Here is a 20,552-nt window from a genome sequence, read left to right on the forward strand (position 1 = left end):
AATAACACTTAAGCAAGAGTCCTAAAGATTCTAAACTTGTATGAATCTAACAGTAGATTTCAAATAGAAATGAACAAATCTATAATCATACAGGGAACATTTTTACACATTTACTAAGAATTGTTAGATTAGTACCAAGAAAGCAAGAAGTTGAAGAGTTGAATGATAATTAACAATCTTGATCTTGTGTGTATGTATGGAACCCTATATCCTGCAGTTTTAAAATTCACATTCTTTTCAAGCATTTCTAGAACATTTATAATCTCTCAGCTCACTGTGCCAGAAAGTATGAGTTTCAACAAACACCAAAAGATTGATGTTGTACGTATTACCTTCTCAGACTGTGGTACAATTAAGTTAGAATGTAATCCCCCAAATCATGTATGTTTGGAAATTTAAAGCCAACCATCTTGCTACTTGTGGAGCATTGAAGAAATTAAGATAAAGATTAGAAAGCTCTTAGAACAGAGTGATGTAAAAAATATCACAGCTCGTGGGCTGCAGCCAAAGATATTCTCAGAGGAAAATTGTAGCCTCCTATGCATATGTTAAAATTAATATACAAGTGAAAATGGATGAGCGAAAACATCCAATTTACATAGTCAAGAAAAGGACAGTAGAAGAAAGAGCATCAAAAGAAAAACAGAAAATAGAAGTATTGAAATAATAAAGGATGAAATGGTTGAATAGAAAATGAGAAAACAATAGAATCACGAAAACCTAAATCTGGTTCTTTTCATAATTACCAAACTAATGGGTATCAGATAAGATTAGTCAAGGAGACAAGGCACAAAAGCGATATTGGGATTGTAAAGGGACTTCTAAATTACAGATTTAGCTGTGATTTAAGAAATAAGACCAAATACTATGAACCATTTTAGGATGATAAATGATTGAGTAAATGATTTTTCAACAAAATATAATTTAACAGAACTTAAGAATAAATTGAAAACCTGAATAGTTATGTAGCCATTAGAGATATTAAATCAGTAGTTAAAAATTTGCCTACAAGAAAGTAAACCAAACAAAACAATGGTGATGACAAAAGAAAACAGGCCCATTATGACCCACAGTGGCTAAAATGAAAATGACTCACAATATCAAGTTTTGGCAAAGTTGTGGAGCCCCTTGAATTCTCATATATTTCTAGTAGGAGTATAAATTGGTAGAAGCACTTGAAAAACTTCGCCACTATGTGCTAAAGGTAACATAAGTCACCCTATGATCCAGCATTCACTGCAACAGAAATGAATACCTGTATCTATCAAAAGATAGGTGCAAGAATGTTCAAGGTAGCTTCATTCATAGTTGCTAAATGTTAACCAACAGTAGAATCGTGTTATAAATTATGAAATATATGCATCAGTGAAGAAGAGCAATTGTAGCTATTTAATAACATGGATGGATATCATAGATATAATGTTAAGCAGAAGTCAGATGCAAAAGAATATAGTACAGTCCCATAAGAAATCAAGAATAGGCAAAATTAATGTACAATATCAAAAGTCCAAATAATGCTTACCTTTTGGGGTAAAGAATATTGACTGAGTGGGTGCACAAGGGAGGCTTTTGGGTGCTTGAAATATTCTGTATTTGATCTGGATAGTAGTTATGTGGATGTGTATATATATATGTGTATATATATGTATATGTGTGTATATACATATATATGTTCATTCACTTAAGACTTCTGCACTTTACTCAGTCAAAAAATTAAAAACTAAGTTAAATAAAAAATCTACAGAAAATATGTACAGTCTTAATATTTTAAAATGTCCTCAGGATTTGTTTTAATCAGGTATGGTGAGACACACACACATGGAAATGAATGTCATGAAGAAGGAAGTTATTATACTCACAAATCCATAGAAACAGAAGACATGACAAGCCATGTAGGGGGCCATGCAGGGAAGCATCAGGGTTGGTCAGGAGACAGAGAAAGTTGGGAGAAAAATGTAAGCAAGAGATGTTATTGTGGTGTCTGTGGGAAGGAACAGTTAGGGCAGGGTCAGCAGGTTTAGGATTGGTAGTACGAATAATCTCAGTGGGCTGGAGTATAAGGCTGTGCTGAGTTGTCTAGTACCTGGTCCTGAGGAATTAGGACGGGGGATTATTGGTCCTGAGTGTAAAAGCCAGAGGTAAGAGTGAGGAGCAGGCTCTGGCTTGATTAGATTGGTTATGAAAGGTAAACTTCCAGAGTAGTTTACTATCCCTAAGAATTGGCTAACCCTGGGAGGGCCAGTCTTCCTAGGGAGGGCCAGTCTTCCTAGGATCGGTAAGGCCCCACATGTCAAAATATCAGAATAAAAGAACATGCCTAATCCAATGGAGAAAATTATAAAATGTTATTGAAAGTCTTAAAAAGAGATCTAACTAATGAAGTATATATATCAGTGCTTGCTTCAGGAGTACATATACTAAAATAAAGTATATACTATTTTTCTGGAAGGCAACCTGATATAAAAGTGTCAGCTTTTCCCAAAATAATTGATATATTCCATACAATTCCAATCAATATCCCAAAAGATTTTTGGTAAAACATATTGAACAGACCCTAAATATCATATGTAAGAACTAAGGTCTAAGAATAAGGGAGGCACTTTTGAAGCTGTAGACCACGGTGGCGAGCATGCCTATAGATACAGGACTTCCGAAGTTGTATGAATTAAGTTAATGTGGTGTTGGTATAAGAATAAACCGGAAAAAAAAAATCCGTTGTATAGAACAGACCGTCTTTAGCAAATACACACATAGGGGAAACTTAATACATAACAGGTGGCATTACAAATCAGGGGAAAGAATGAAAGAATCAGTAAGTTAAGGTGTTGGACAGACTGATACGGTGTGTTTCATATGTGGTGTAGTAGAAAGGATACAATGTCACTTATGTAGTGTGCTCCCAAGAAAGAATAGCCTGAATCTACTCATGAGGAAACAGGCAAGGGGAAGCAGATACTTAGCAGCATGCGTTCATTGATTTACTGGATTTCTTACTTGGTACATATCAACCATCTAGAGAACAGAAGAGAACCCTAGTTTGATGTGTTTCTGTCATGGTGAAGCACACAGGCTTAAGAAATAGTAGGTAGTTGAGAAAAGAGAGGGAAGCAGGATGAGAAAAATATGTTGTAGTGATAATCTACTTCCAGATAGCTTGAGTGACTGCGGCACATTTATGCCAGCCTTAGTCATAGGTCATTTAACTTTATACTTGATCACACTAGAAAGTAAAAGAAGGTAGAATAATTGAATCCAGGGGTTCACAGGATACACAGAATTGACCATCAGCTTCTGGCAGTCGAAGATCTTACCTGTGTGGCTCTTCAATGGCAATATCAGAATAGACCTCTGAGTAACCTTTGTGTGTGTGTGTGTATGTATATGTATGTGTGTGTGTGTGTGTGTGTGTGTGTGTGTGTGTGTGTGTGTATATATATATATATATATATATGGTTTTTTCTACTTATTAAACAGGATGCTCATATTTCCCTATATAAGAAAAAAGTTATTTGCATAGCATGATTCTAAAATCATGTTTTTTTGTGTGTGCCTTATTTGACATTTAATTTTGTGTGCCTTATTTGACATTTAATTTTGTATCAGTAGTCCGTGTCCCCTGAGGGTTGAGAGCAAGGGCCCACCTGCTTCTTAGATTCATACATCGTGTTTACTACTTAGTATGTGTGAGGACATGTCTTGAGCATACTGTTTAATCTTTTTGGGTGCTAGGTACAGATAAAGTAAGGATAATGTCTGCTTTACTGAGTTGTGACCATTTGATTAGGTGTCTAGAGCAGCTCACGCTCTCTGTGGCACATAGTATATGTTCAGGAAGTTCAGGCTATTACTGTAAAAAAAAATGTCAGTGTCACGGAAGACTTTAACAAAGCTGAGATAGTCCAGATTAAAGAAACTAAAGATATAACTAAAAGCAGTATGTGATCCTGGATCAGAAGAAAAGAAGAGATCTATAAAGAACATTGTTAGAATAACCAATAAAACTTAGCATATGAATTGTATGTTAGATAATAGTATTGTAACAATTTTAGATTTCTTGAATTTGATAGTTACATGAGGCGATGTCTGTTTTCTTAGGATACATGCTAAAGTATTTAAGGATGAAGGTTACTAATTTCTCTAGAATGTAGTTCAATACAAAAACATCTCAGGTGAGAGACACAAGCAGTTGTGACAAAATATCAAAAATCGGTCTGCATTAAGGGATACCAATTTAAAAAAACAAAAAGTTCAAAAGGTGTTCCTGGGAGAATTCATTATTGATTTTAAAAAATTAAATTAGATCCTTGCTTTGTACTTGTAGGAGTGCGGACAATACTGACTCTGTTTTTCGCCCTCCATCTTGTTCGTGTTCACTGGATTACCTCTCTTGGGGCTACGTGTTCCGGACCCCTTGACATTGATTTACATACCTTAGAAATGCCCATCAAGGTGGGGTAGGAGGAGGCTTGCTTTGGCCTTCCAGGAATCTGTTAGAAGTAACATAGTCTTTCTCGTTTCTGATGCACAAGTAGGCCACAAGATCTACTTAAAGGTTAGCTGTCAGCTAGGTGCATGCAAACCATCTGATCTCACTGCAGTGTCCCCTCTCCTCCCCGTCATGTGTCCCCTTGCTTTATAAAATCTATAAGCTAAGATTTGGACTTTAAAGAGAATAATAGCTCTGGTGCTTGAGGTTTTCCATCCCCCCCCAATTAAGTTACCCTGAATAAAACTCCGTAAACTGTATGGAGTGATGTTCTTCATTTTCTGGTCTCAAAGTGCCTTCTCAGTTTGGGGATACTTTACTGTCCCTCCCCTACCTTCTAACAATACTATACCCCTATACAAAAAATTATTCCAGATAGGTTAAAGACCCAATTGTGAAAAGTAAAACTTTTAGAGAAAGTATAGAGGAATAGTTTTCATGATGTCTCATAGAAGGGGGAAGAATTTTTTTTTTAAGGTTTTATTTATTAGAGAGAGAGAGAGAGCAAATATGACCAGGGGAGCAGCAGGCAGAGGGAGAAGCAGGTTCCCTGCTGAGCGGGGAGCCCAATGCGGGGCTCGATCCCAGGACCCTGGGATCATGACCTGAGCTGAAGGCAGATGCTTAATAACTGAGCCACCCAGGCGCCCTGAGGGAAGAATATTTTTAAGTCATATCCAGATATATGTTAATTAGTTGAATTTAAATAAATAAATAAGATCCAGAAAGCATAAATACTTTCTCTTCTATAAAACACATCATTTAAAAAATGAAAAAGACAAGTCAGATGTTTGAGGAAATATTTGCAAATAATTTAATTCACAAGGATTAGTATCCAGAAATCATTAAAAAACTCCAACAAATCAGTAAAACAAGGGAGGGGAAAATCCAGGAATAAAGACAAAGAATCTGAACAGGTAAAGGACAAGAAATCCAAATGGCCAATGAAGCTTAGAAACTTGCTCAACCTCATTTGATCAAAAATGCAGATTAAAACTATAATGAGGGGTGCCTGGGTGGCTCAGTCGGTTAAGCATCTGCCTTCGGCTCAGGTCACTATCTCATGGTCTTGGGATGGAGCCCCGAGGGGCTCCCTGCTCAGTGGGGAGTCTGCTTCTCTCTCGCTCCCGCTGTCCGCCTGCCTGTGCTCTCTCTCTCTCTCTCTCTCTCTCAAATAAATAAATAAAATCTTAAAAAAAAAAAACTACAGGGGTGCTTGTGTTCCCTCTCTCGCTGGCTGTCTCTCTGTCAAATAAATAAATAAAATCTTAAAAAAAAAAAAAACTACAATGAGGTTATAAGAGTACAATCACATACCAAAGATAGTAGTGCAAAATGGTTAAGTAAAGAGTTTTTGGAAACAGTTTATATTCACTGTAACCTGTGAGATCTTGGATAAGTTACTTAACCTGTGAGTGCCTCACTTTTGCCACTTACCTTCATTATAGATTGTTGAGAGGCTTAAGTATGTTATTATTTTATTATTTATTATTTTATATATTTATTATTTATTACTGCTGTTCTAAGCATGGGTAAAGGTGTAGTACAAGAAAAACTCATACACATTTCTGTTTGGGAGTATACATTGATACACCTGCTGTACTAATTTTTTAGAAAAGATTTGATAAAGTTGAAGGTGCTCCTACCTAGTACTTTCAACTTTGAAATACTTTGGAAAGTATCTAGCAATTTAGCTCTTACTTATCTTAAAGAAACTCTCCCACATGTTGCCAAGAAGCTGTGCACTGGGATGCCCCATGTTTGTATAAGCTGGAAACAACCTCAGTGTCTATCAAATGAAAAATGAATAAATAAATTACAGTATTTTCATGCAATAGAATAGTTGCTAGATTTTTTAAAATGAACTATAGTCGTAAAGATGGACATAGTTCTTGAACAATACTGAATAAAAGCAGTCTGCAGAAGGATATATATAGTGTATGCTATATAGATACAGTATGGTCGTATAAAGTATAAAAACATGAGAGAAACTATTATGTCTCATTTAATGTAAGATTACACAGATTTTAAGGTGCACCATTATTTAGGTAATCACTAAGAAAAAATATCACCACGAAACTATCCTATACCATTAATTATAGAACACATACCAATTATAGAGATGTTAAAATTGTGAAAACAGTGTGCCTCTTGGAATAAATGAACTGTGATGTATTATTCGTGGGTTTAGGTTAATATGCGATATACAAAATCTATTGTAATAAAAAAAAGATTAGGGTTACCTCTTTGGAAGAAGTCGGGAATGGGATTTGGAAGGGACACACAGGGACTTCAGCTCTAATGTATATAATGCTTTGTTTGGTTTAAAAAACTGCCACATAAGGCAAAAATCGAGAAGATGCATTAAAGCTGGATTGGGAGTACATGGATATGTTTATGTATACTTTTCTATGTGGCTGAAATATGTCTTAACTTTTTTAAAAAATTGGTGGTAAGGAAGAGTAGATAAGTGTAAAAGTTTTGAAGTTTGTCTTGAAAGGAAGGATGAGAGAGGAAAGCACATAGGAGGGTTTTGTTTGTTTAAGTGAGAAATACAGGTATGCTTTGCTCTCTGAACTCTAGCTATGCAAACTAAATAATGGAATATCTTCTTTTAGATTTTCAGATAAATGCCCAATTGTTTAAACTCTTTCCATTTATCTGAAACTTTGGAATCAAATAAACACTACTGATGTCCATAGTTGCGATCCAAACTTAAGAACCACATAGATTTAGAAAGTAAGAGACACTTCCACTGAATCTGTAAACCAGTAGAGAAGAAGGTAGAGGACGTCCCTAAAAGGGAAGAGCTGAGATCCAGAGTATAGAAGAATTCACCCTTGATAAGAGGAGAATCACTAATCTCCCTTACACTGGAAAGAATATGATGAGAAGAGGTTTTAATAATAGAAAAATTTTTAGGTGTGGGTATGATATTGACTACATTTCAGCCCAGTAGTCTCAGTTCAATGTGAAAAGTATGAGGAAAGGTCAGGGTTAACTAAGGCAGTGCTTTGTAGTGGCTGGATTTTGTTGTTCAGGTTTTTATGTCTTTTAGATATGTCTTCTGAAATACCTTTTTGAAAATTTACTTGCCCTTTGCAAAGGTCACAGGATTTAATGAGTATTTTGAATATACTACACAGTGGACTGATTATGTAATAATTGATGTTTGAAAATTTATACATTCTAGGCCACTTCCCTTAGTCTTGTCTTTTCCAGATAAAGAAAAAATTGCCAAAACATAGGAATGTATGTATGTTTCAAAGTGTATGTGTTTTGTATTTTATTTTTCATATCGATAATAGGAAGGTTTTGTAGTCTCTATTCATTCTGCAGTTTAAGCCTACTATTCTTTTTTAGTACTGCTCATCTCTAATTTTTCCTTATAATAAAATACAGGTTACTTTGGAGTTTCACTAGTCAAATACAGAGCATTCTTTACTTTTATTAATCATCCCTTTTTAAACTTTAGAGCTGAACGACAAAGGAATGAAGCACTGTATAATGCTGAAGAGCTAAGTAAAGCTTTCCAACATTATAAAGAAAAAGTGGCAGAAAAACTGGAAAAGGTAAGAAGTAGATGTGCCAATTCAGTGTTTTGTGTTACTGTCTATATTCTAAATATAAAAATAGACATAAATAGAATATGTTTGCTTAGAGTTAAAGCAGGGAATAATTTTTATGACCTTATAATAAATTTGTTGGAATAAAGAATTTATAGATACTGGTTAAGGCTGGTGTTTACAATCTTCTCATAATGAGCAAAAAACTTTTTGTATCCAAAGTGGGGAAAGAATGGAGACAAGGGGAAGAACAATATATAGAGAAAGGGAAAAAAATGCAGAGAAAGATGAGGTGAGTGAGCAGAGGTTGGAGCTGTAGACGTAGAAACAGAAAATTTGGGAGCACCTGGGTGGCTCAGTCTAAGGCGTCTGCCTTTGGCTCAGGTCATGATCCCAGAGTCCTGGGATTGAGTCCTGCATTGGGCTCCTTGCTCAGCAGGGAGTCTGCTTCTCCCTCTCCCTGGCTCTCCCCCCAAGCTGGCTTGTGCTCTCTTTCCCACTCACTCACTCACTCACTCTCTCTTTCTCAAATAAATAAAATATTTAAAAAATAAAAAAAATTAGAAAAAAAAAGAAACAAAATTTGTTCCCATCACCTCGATGAAAATGAAGGCAGAGTAGATTGTATAGTCTTCAGTCGGTCTCCCTGGACCTACCACCCTGGGAGGGTCTTACTTCTGTTTCTCAGAGGGAAGATTCCTTGAACAAATTCTGCATAGTAGTATAGTGGCTTTATTACATTCATTAAATATTTTCAAGTAATACCACAAGGATAATAAAACCTGTTTGGAGGAAGGCCACATGCTGAATATTCAGATGTTGAGCTCAGAAGGGAGGTCTGTCTGGTCAATAGATACTAATATGAGAGACTTTCATCTTGAGATAATAATTGAAACAAGAAGTTAATGATTCTGTTCAAAGAAAGGTAGAAGGGAAGAAGAAATATTATTAAAAATTAATAAGAGGGGTGCCTGGGTGGCTTAGTTGGTTAAGCGTCTGCCTTCTGCTCAGGTCATGATCTTAGGGTCCTGGGATCAAGCCCCACATCGGGCTCCCTGCTCAGTGGAGAGCCTGCTTCTCCCTCTGCCCCTTACCCCGCTCTTGTACTCTCTCTCAGTCTCTCTCTCTCTCTCAAATGAATAAACAAAATCTTTTAAATAAATAAAAATTTAAGAAGAAAGACAAATACCATATGATTTCACTTATATGTGAAATCTAAAAAATGAACAAAAAGCAAAATCAGACCTATAAATAAGGAAAACAAACTGATGGTTCACAGAGATGGAAGGAGCAGGGAGAGGGCAAAATGGGTGAAGGGGAGAAGGAGGAATAGGCTTCCAGTTAGGGAATGAATAAGGCACAGGGATGAAAAGCACAGCATAAGGAATAGTCAGTGGTATTGTAATAGTGTTGCATGGTGTCAGATGGGAGCTACACATGTGGTGAGCGTAGCATATAGAGTTGCTGAATCACTGTGTTAAACACCTGAAACTAATATAACATTTTGTGTCAACTATATTTCAATTAGAAAAATTTAAAAATCGAGATCCTGTTAGGTACTAGTCTTAAGTGTAAATTAATCAGATCACTGTTTTGAAAGCCTTGGAGAAAGTCCCTGTGGGAATGAAATAGCATAGAAGGGATTTTTAATAAGGTAATCTGTAGGGGGAGGCAGGGGGAATATCCTATGGGGGGAATATCCTCAGAAAGAGGGAGGACTTTATACAGGAAAGAGAAGAAAACGTAAGATGATTTTTTCACACTTCTCCTTGGGATTATCAGTTTCAAACCGTGATCAGCAGAGCCCTATAATTAAGTAGATGTAACAGAGAAAGTGGGACAGATCTACCGTCCTCTCCTAGCCCTCCTCTCCCACCACTCCAACCTGGGCACTTTACTTTTTTTTTAAGATTTTATTTTTTTCTTTGAGAGAGAGAGAATGAGCAGCGGGGAGGGGCAGAGGGAGAAGCAGACTTCCCGCTGAGCAGGGAGTCCCATGGGCTGGATCCCAGGACCCTGGGATCATGACCTGAGCCAAAGGCAGAGGCCTAACCGACTGAGCCACCCAGGCACTCCCTGGGTGCTTGACTTTTATCTGTCTTAGATTTGGACTGTGATTTCAGTGGGAGTATTCAGTGGCTAAAATTTCAAAAAGTCTTTCTCCGGAACATTTGCAGTATAGTTAGCCTTCAATAACTTGATGCAGCATCCCTACATGAGTTGCTTGCCTTGCCCCTGTGAGCCCAGAACACTTGCTTTCAGATGGTAGTGCCATTGCTGCTGTCACAGGCTTTTAACCATTTCTGGACAGGTGGTAGAATCCCCCTCCCTGTCCTTTGTTACTGCCCAGGAAGTTTCCTTTGCTCCTTTTGCTACAAGACGGGGGACTTAAACATATGGAATACTTACTCTACTTTCCTGCTTATTTCTGAAATCACTACTTTTTAGTTTGAAACATCTAAAATTTATGACCACAATAGTATGTCCACTTAAAACAAATTATTGTTTTAGGTTCAAGTTGAAGAAGAAATATTAGAGAAAAATCTAATTAGCTGTGAAAAAGAAAATAAAAGGCTACAGGAAAAGTGTGGTCTGTATAAAAGTGACCTTGAAATTCTGAAAGAGAAATTAAGGTACAGTATCCTGTCGTGGAAAAAGGATTTTTGTGTGGAAATGGAGAAAGAACTGAAACATTTTAATATAGAATATTTTGTATATTGCAATTATAGCCTTAAATTACATAGAAAGATAGGTTTCATGACTAAAATTGTGTTCTAGGTATAACGTTAGGATTTTTAATCAATAAAATGTTGCTATTAATATACTAGTAAATACAGAGTAATATGATCAGCATATTTGCTTTGCATATATTTAGAGAAAATCAGCACACACATAATGTCTTTGTAGTGTGACAGTAGCTGGTTAGTAAAATAAGTCCAGGCTTCTCATTTCAGAGACATTAAAAAGGAAACTGATGAAACTGGTGAAAAAGGAAACTGATGCATTGTGATGTATATCAGCATTTCATTTTTTTATTGTTGAATATTATTCTTCTGTATGGGTATACCACATTTTATTTATCCATTTTATCCATTCACCAACAGTTCTAAAGATTACATTGTTCTAATGTTTGACATGTTTTTATAGGTGTATATACATATACATATATGTATATATATTTGAAAATAATGCCTAGTAATCAGTTAATGATTGATTACTGTCTTTTGGAGTTGTGGCTAATAGTTCATGGTTTTTCCTTACATAATCTAAAACTTTCTTGATGTTGCGGTATGTTGAATTAGGATTTTGGAGTTAGATCTCCTGTCTTAACATTTTTCGAAAGGGAGCAGAAGTGCTTTGAAGATAATGGAGTTATCCTGCCCTCCTACTTACTGTGAGACACTGGCAAAGTTTCATAACATTTCTATGCCTTGGTTTCCTTATCTATAAACAGAGAATGCTAATAGTGCTACCCACATAAAGTTGTGAGTTCCTGGCGTGCAGAAAGTAGGCACTTAGTAAATATGAGCAGATGTTACTATTCTAGAATTAAGGCTTTAAAATATTTTAAAAGTGAGATTAAATATGACTACTAAAAATGTATATTTTATTTTCACTTTTATGCTTTTTTCTTCATAGGCAGTTAAAAGAGGAAAATAACAATGGAAAAGAAAAATTAAGGATCATGGCAGTGAAAAATTCAGAAGTTATGGCACAACTAACTGAATCTAGGCAAAGTATTCTGAAGCTGGAGAGTGAATTAGAGGACAAAGAAGAAGTACTTAGAGAAAAATTTTCTCTAATGAATGAAAACCGAGAATTAAAGGTCCGTGTTGCAGCACAGAATGAGCGACTGGATTTGTGTCAACAAGAAATAGATAGTTCAAGGGTGGAACTGAGAAGTTTGGAAAAAGTGATGTCCCAGTTGCCAGTAAGTATGGGTGAAAAAGAAAATTTTACTGAAGTGCTTTGGAAGAGGTTGTTGTCTTGTGGTTACTTTATAAGTATTTATTTATTCATTCATTCATACATACATATATCAAATCTGTACATACATACATACAAATCTGTATTTTCCATCATGAATTTCCTTTCTGTCTAATCCCTTTTCTTTTTCTGCACTTAAGCTTTCTACTCTTCCACCCTTTCTTAGTCTCTGAGGTGCCATATGTAAGAACGATACAGGATTTTTTAAAAATAGCTTTATTCAGGTAACATTGACATACTACAGAATTCACTGATCTTAATTGTACCGTTCAATTATTTTTAGTAAACTTACAAGTTTTTTAACAATACCACAATCTAGTTTTCACACATTTTTTATCATTCCCCCAAAGATCCCTTGTGCCTGTTTATATATAATTAATTCCTGTACCCACACCCACCCCTAGGGAACCACTAATCTACTTTCTGTCTCTAGAGATTTGTCTTTTCTGAGCATTTCTTAGAAATAAAATTATACAATATATGGTCTCTTGCATTCTAAAAATTTGAGGGGATCATTGTGAAATGTATCAATCAGTACTTCATTTCCTTTTATTGTTGAGTGTTATTCCATTGTATGGATATGCCACATTTTATTTATTCACCAATAGATAGACATTTGGATTGCTTCCACTTTTGGACTGTTAAGGATAGTGCTGCTATGAATATTTGCATACAACTCTTTGTGCGGACATACTTTCATTTCTCTTGATACCTAGGAGTGGAATTTCTGGGTCATATGGTAAAGTTGTGTTAAACTGTTTTCCAAAGTGGCTCTACCATTTTACATCCTCACCAGGAATGTACGAGGGGTCCTGTTTTTCTGCATCCTAGCCAACATTTTTTATTATCCGTCTTTTAGATTATAGCCATCTTAGTGAGTATAAGTGGTATCACATTGTGGTTTTAATTTGCATTTTTCTAATGACTAATAATGTGCAACTTTTCATGTACTTACTAGAATGCACAGAACAGTAAAATGTTTTTCTGATAGCAGCTGGCCACCACTTCTCTTTCAGTTATATATATGACCATATGTAAGTGAGATTAGGAAGAAAGTAAGTATAACTGTCGCAGAAATCCATTATTGATAGGTGTAAACTAAAGGGGAGATCAGGAGAAAACTGTATATAAATGTGTCATGGCTGTTTCAAATACATTTGAATGAGTGGTAGACTCTTACCAATTTTAAACTGTCATGGAATTAACAAGCTGAAAGGGACCTTAGAAATCATCTGATTCAACACCATCACTTTATTGATGAAGAAATATAACACCAAGGAAGTAATAAATTTTACAACTAGCTAGTAGCAGAATTAAAACTAGAATGTATGATTCTTGGTTCCCAGCCCTCTGCTGTGTCTACTTTCCTAGGATCCTGATTATTTGCTTAGGTTTTTAATGTACTGTTTGCTTTTGAAATCTGATAGTAATTAATGCAGATAGTATTCATTTTTAAAAAAAATTTTTAAAGATCTTATTCATTTGAAAGTGAGAGAGAGACTGAGTGGGGGAGGGCAGAGGGAGAGGGAGAAGCCGGCTCCGTGCTGAACAGGGAGCCCGATGTGGGGCTTGATCCCAGAACCCTGGGATCATGACCTGAGCCAAAGGCAGATGCTTAGCCATCCAGGCGCCCCGATAGCATTCATTTTAAATTGATATTCTCATTTGACTCAATATCAAGGATTACTTTATATGTGATTCTGAAGTTGGTATGGTAATATATGTTTGATCCTGTGTTTCATGCAATGCTAAGAATAACATAGTTTGGAAATGTGAATTTTCTTCATTTCTAGAAAGCTTGGTTTGGTTATACTTTGAAGATAGTAGTCATTAAGTGCTAATCTTGCCCCTTTTCACAACTAATTTAAAATATTCTCTATTGTTCAAACATACAGAAAAGCAGAGACCAATGCAGCACACCATTTGCTAAATCTGAGTAACATATTGTGATATCCACTTCAGATTTTTTTAGAATAAAATTTTACAGATAAATAAGGCCTCTTTATGTACTGTTAGATCCCAATCCTTTTCATCTCTCCACAGAGGTAGGCACTATTCTGAAACTCATGTGTATCCTTCTTGTCTATATTTTAAATATTGCCACGTAAGAATGCTCTAGAAAAACATATATAACTAATATATTTTGGAAAGTACTACATATGCCTCTGTTGTTTTTCACTTAATGTTGTGTTATATAGTGTCTCCAAATGATTTATATAATGCAGGTTTATTTTAATTTGTGGTTTTCCTGTTATCTTAATATTTCATAATGTATCTATACATTTATCCTATTGATGGACGTTGGGTTGTTTCTATTCACACAATTTTTAAAAATTGGAGTTCTGAATAATAAAACAATTACATCGAAGATGCTGTAAGTTTATATATGTTTGTTTTAAATTTGCAGTTAAAAAGAGAAATGTTTGGCTTTAAATCATCTCTTTCTAAACACCAGATGAGTAGTTTGTCAAACAAGGAAGACAATTACATTGGCTGCTGTGAGGCAAATAAAATGATGATTTCCGAATTGAGGTATGGTTTTCAGATGCTGAAGTTGTAGCAAATACAGTGTTTTTTTAAAATTGGTAATTAAATTAAAATTTTGAGAAGATGAAAAATGTACTGAAAAGTTCTGCAAGTATTATAACAAGTATCTGTTTCCACAGCTAAGAACTGATTCTTCTTAACATTCATGATATTTTTTTCAAATGTGTTTAGAACTAAAAACATTTGGGGATGTTCTAAACTAAGGAACTAAGGGATGTTCCTTCCCACTAGTCTCATTCTTCTCCTAAGTATCCACCATCCTGAATTGGTGTATATTCTTCAGTTCATTTTGTATATGTTTACATCCACACATGGAAAATATACTGTGTGCTTATATTGTTTGTAATTTTGCTTTTTCACTCAGCATTATTTTTTAAATTCATACATTTTGAGGTAGGTAGTTAGAATGACTCATCAATGGATGGATTAGTATGGTTAGTTTTAATAGCTGTATAGGAGTCTATCCTATAATTGTTTTTTTTAAAAAAAACATTTTATTTATTCATTTGACAGAGGGAACACAAGCAGGGGGAGTGGGAGAGGAAGAAGCAGGCTCCTAGTGGAGGAGCCTGATGTGGGGCTCGATCCCAGAGTGCCGGGATCACGCCCTGAGCCGAAGGCAGATGCCCAACGACTGTGCCATCCAGGCGACTATGCCACCCAGGCGACTACGCCACCCAGGCGCCCCATCTATTCTATAATTGTATCACTATTTATTGATAGTTACCTTGTTTCTAGTTCTTCTGTTACAAACAGTGCTGCAAAGTACATACTTTTACATGTTTCCTTTTACAATATGCCAGAGTTTCTCCAGTGTATATTCCTAAAAGTGAAATTGCTAGGTCATGATATGTGGACATTTTTAGTTTTACTAGGTACTATCAAATTTTTAAAGTAGCTGAACCAGTTTACATTCCAATGAATGGTATATAAGAACTTCCACATTCTGCCCAGTAGTTAACAAATATCAGAGTAAATTTTTGCTGATTTAAAAGGTAAAAACGTTATGAGATATTTGTATAGGATCTTTCTAAAAATTTTTGGTGTATCTTATTTTGTTCCAGGATTAAGCTTGCAATAAAAGAGGCAGAAATTCAAAAGCTTCAGGCAAACCTGGCTGCAAATCAGTTGTCTAAGAGTCTTCTTGCTTGTAATGGCAAACAAGAAAGTGGCAAAATAAATAGTTTAGAGACAGAACCGGTAAAACTAGGAGATAATCAATTAGGTGAGTGTATTAAATTGAATTTTTGAATTCTAAGTCTTTTTTTTTCTTTAAGATTTTATTTATTTCAGAGAGAGGGAGCACAAGCATGAGTGGGGGAAGGGGCAGAGGGAGCAGCAGACTCCCTGCTGAGCAGGGAGCCCAATGTGGGGTACGATCCCAGGATCCTGGGATCATGACCTGAGCCGAAGGCAGATGCTTAACCAACTGAGCCACTCAGGCATCCTCCAGTGGCATTTTTTATAGAACAGTAGAACAATCCTAAGATTTGTATGGGACCACAAAAGACCCCAAATAGCCAAAGTAATCTTGAGAAAGTAAAACAAAGCTGGAGGCATCACACTTCCTAATTTCAAACTTACAAAGCTTTAGTAATCAAAACAGTATGGTATTGGCATTAATAACCAACATATACATCAATGGAACAGCATAGAGAGCACAAAAATAAACCTGTGTATATGGGGTCAATTAATTTACAACAAAGGAGATAAGAACATTAAATAGGATAAGGATAGTCTTTTCAGTAGACAGTGTCAGGAAAACTGAAAAGCCATATGCAAAAGAATGAAATAGAATAACTGAGGGCTTCAGAGGGGAGGGGGGTGGGGGAATGGATTAGGCTGGTGATGGATAGTAAGGAGGGCATGTATTGCATGGTACACTGAGTGTTATACGCAAGTAATGAATCAGAGAACTTTACATCAAAAACTAGGGATGTACTGTATGGTGACTAACATAATATAATTTAAAAGTATTATTTAAAAAAAACTCAAAATGAATTACAGACTTGAATATAAAACCTGAAACCATAAAACTTCTAGAAGAAAATACAAGAGAAGACTCCTAGATATCAGTCTTGTGATGATTTTCTTTTGGATTTGACACCAAAATCAAAACCAAGAAAGTAAAAATAAACAAGTGGGACTATATCAAACTAAAAAGCTTCTATCCAGCAAAAGAAAAGACAACCTATAAAGTGGGAGAAAGCATTTGTAAATCATATGTGGTAAGGAGTTAATATCCAAAATTCATAAAAGCTCATACAACTCAATACAAAAAAATTCAATTAAAAAATGACAGAGATGGGGCGTTGACTCAGTCAGTTGAGCATCTGACTCTTGATTTCAGCTCAGGTCGTGATCTCAGGGTCATGGGATAGAGCCCCAAGTTGGGCTCAACACTCAGTGTGAAGTCCGTTTGTCCCTCTCCCTCTGCTCCTCCCCCAGCTCACTCTCTCTCTCTAAAGTAAATAAAATATGTTTTAAAAATGGGCAGAGGATCTAAATAAGCAATTTTCCAAAGAAGACATCCAGAAGGCCAACAAACACATGAAAAGATGCTTAACAGCGCTCATCGTCAGGGAAATGCAAATCAAAACCACAATGTCAGAATGGTTATCATCAAAAAGATAAGAAATAAGCATTGATGAGGATGTGGAGAAAAGGGAACCCTTGTGCCCTGTTGGTGAGCATGTAAATTGGTACAGCCACTTTGGAAAATAGTATGGAAGTTCCTCAAAAAATTAAAAATAGGACTACCATATGTTGCAGTAATTCCACTTCTGAGTATTTACCCGACATCTGAAATCACTATCTTGAAAAGATGTCTGCACTCCTATGTTCATTGCAGCATTATTTACAATAGCCAAGATATGGAAGCAACCTAAGCATCCATCAACAGATGAATGGATAAAGAAAATACACACACACACACACACACACACACACACATATATACAATGAAATATTATTCAGCCATAAAAAAGACACCCTGCCACTTGTGACAACATGGATGAACCTTGAGGACATTAGGCTAAATGAGAAGTCAGGCAGAGAAAGACAAATACTGTATGATCTCACTTATGTATGAAATGTCAAAACAACAATACAAACTCATAGAGAACAAATTAGTGTTTGCCAGAGGCAGGAAGTAGGGGTGGGGAAAATGGGTAAATGTAGTCAAAAGGTACAAACTTTCAGTTCTAAGATAAACAAGTCCTGGAGATGTAATGTATAGTTAGTTAACAGTATCGTATTATATGTATGAAAATTGTTGAGAGAGTAGATCTTAAAAGCTCTCATCCCTCCCCAAAATTTGTAACTATATGTGATGATGGATGTTAAATAGACTTATTGTGGTAATCACTTCAAAATATATACACATATGAGATCGTTATGTCTTACACCTGAAACTAATACAATGTTATGTGTCAATTATATATCAATAAAAAATAGCTGGAATAACTGTATTAATTTCAGACAAAGCAGAGTTGAGACTGACAGAACTAGAAGGATAAATGAACAAACCTGCATATATATCTGAAGATTTCAAAACTACTTTCTCAGTAATTGATAGAACAAGTACACAGAAAATCATTAAGGGGAAAGAAGACTTAAGTACTATAAACAAGTTTAATATGATTGACAGTTACTCTACACAATAATCACCAGAATACACAATTTTCTCAAATGTATTTAAAATATTCATCAAGATAGTCCATATGCTGGCCAATAAACTAAGTCTCAAAACATTTTTAAAAACTGAGATCAGGTTCATTCATGAATTAGGTTGTTTAAGAAAAACAACCTTATGTCCACTACTAATAACAAAAAAATACCTGGAAAATTCTAAATATTTGTAAATCAACACACACAGGAGATATTATAGGATATTTTGAAGTAAATAAAATGAAAATACAACATATAAAAATTTGTGGGATGCAGCTACAGCATTGCCTAAAATAAGTTTATACCTTTAAATACTTACATTAGAAAAGAAGAAATGTTTAAAATCAATAATCTAAGCTTTCACTGTAAGAAAAATTAAAGACATAATTAAACCCAAAGAAAATTGAGAAGGAGTACAAGGGATCCTAAGGGAAATGATTTTCAGGTTTTTGGGTTTTTTTAAATTGAAGTATAATTAACATAGCATGTTATGTTAGCTTCAGGTGTACAGATGTAGTAATTCAACATTTCTATACATTACTCAGTGTTCATCTTGACAAGTGTGCTCTTAGTCCCTTTCATCTATTTAACTCTTTCCCCCACCCTCTGGCAACCACCAGTTTGTTCTCCATATTTAAGAGTGTTTGTCCTTTTTTCTTTGTTCATTTGTTTCTTAAATTTCACATGTGAGTGAAATCATACAGTATATATCTTTTTCTGTCTGACTTATTTCACCTACTATTCTATCCTCTAGGTCCATTCATGTTGCAAATGGCAAGATCTCATTCTTTTTTATGGCTGAGTAATATTCCATTATACACACACACACACACACACACACACACACACACACACCCCATCTTCTTTATTCATTCATTTTCCAATGGACACTTGGGTTGCTTCCATATCTTGGCTATTATAAATAAATTCAATAAATATAGGGGTGCATATATCTTTTTGAATTAGTGTTTTCATTTTCTTTGGGTATATACCCAGTAGTGGAATTACAAGATCATATAATAATTCTGTTTTTAATTTTTTAAGGAAGTTCCATGTTGTTTTCCAAGTGGCTACACCAGTTTGCATTCCCACCAACAGTGTTGTGTTTTTGATTTTAGCCATTCTGGCAGGTGTGAGGTGGTATTTTACTGAGGTTTTGATTTACGTTTCTCTGATGATTAGTGATGTTGAACATTTTTTCATGTGTCTGTTGGTTGTTTGTCTTCTGATGGAAATGTTAGATGTCTTGATTGTGGTGATGGTTACAAAGTATAAACTTATGAAAAAACCAAACATTTGTCAAAACATATCAAACTTTATATTTTAAATAGGTACATCTTATTGTAAGCAAATTTTACTTCAGTCAAGTACATTTTTATTTATTATTTTTTTAAATATTTATTTAAGAGAGAGAGTGGGGGGGCAAAGAGAGAGGGAGAGAGAAACTGTTATCTTGGTATTTGCTATTTATTCTAATGGCCTTTATTCATCTTTCCTGCTTTCTTTTGGATCAGTTGTATTTTAGTATTCTATTTTTGTCTTCACTATTGATTAGTTAAGTATATCTCTTTATTTTCTTAATGCTTGCCCTAGTGGTTAACGTATGTATCTTTAACTATCATGGTCTATCTTCAAATATGATTGGCTGGTGGTAGGAAAAATGACAGCAGAGAGAATTAGATAGCTAAGTGATTAGAGAGAATAGGGATGCGTGATGAGATTATTAGCAGAGTGAATGCTAGTTATTAGAGGTGTTGATAAATATGTTATAAATTCTCTTATATCAAAGAGTATAGAGCTAATGATAGATAGATAGCCTAGAAAATGAAATATTAGGGATATGTAGAATTGATAGGAATTGGCTACTTACGCAACCCTTGAAGGCATAGTGCATCTCTACATATTTCCATACCTATGTGTGTTCTCATGCAGTCATACACATTATGCCTTTTTAAGGCACTCCTGAAAGCTCAGTCACTTTTAGGTGGGAGTAGGTTCATATGTTTGTAGTGGAGAAAGGACGTGTTGGAACAACTATCTTTGATAGCCCTCGGTAGTTTCAAAAAGCATCACTGAATTCTCATGAGCTAGTTTAGACTAGGAAAGATTCCATCTTCAGCTTTTGAACTTGCATCTGTATACGATACATGAAAATATTCCTTTTTTTAAAAAAAAAAAGATTATTTATTTATTTGAAAGCAGGGCTAGAAAGAGAGAACACAAGTGGGTGGAGGGGCAGAAGGGAGAGGGAGAAACAGACCCGCAGCTGATCAGGGAGCCTGATGGGGGGCTTGATC

General features: G+C 35.3%; 1 protein-coding gene across 6 annotated transcripts in view; it reads left to right on the forward strand.

The window, feature by feature from the left end:
- Nucleotides 1-20,552, forward strand: part of CCDC18 (coiled-coil domain containing 18) — a 113,202-nt gene that overhangs the window by 15,063 nt on the left and 77,587 nt on the right. For all 6 annotated transcript variants that reach the window (XM_045801765.2, XM_045801768.2, XM_045801770.2 and 3 more), the window contains 5 exons: nucleotides 7,962-8,058; nucleotides 10,564-10,685; nucleotides 11,692-11,983; nucleotides 14,447-14,571; nucleotides 15,651-15,811. In XM_045801765.2, coding sequence (XP_045657721.1) covers nucleotides 7,962-8,058; nucleotides 10,564-10,685; nucleotides 11,692-11,983; nucleotides 14,447-14,571; nucleotides 15,651-15,811 — 797 coding nt within the window. The remainder of the gene's footprint in view (nucleotides 1-7,961; nucleotides 8,059-10,563; nucleotides 10,686-11,691; nucleotides 11,984-14,446; nucleotides 14,572-15,650; nucleotides 15,812-20,552) is intronic.

The sequence above is a fragment of the Ursus americanus genome, chromosome 12, assembly GCF_024610735.1.
Source record: "Ursus americanus isolate L20-20 chromosome 12, mUrsAme1.1.p, whole genome shotgun sequence".
Taxonomy (NCBI): Eukaryota; Metazoa; Chordata; class Mammalia; order Carnivora; family Ursidae; genus Ursus; species Ursus americanus.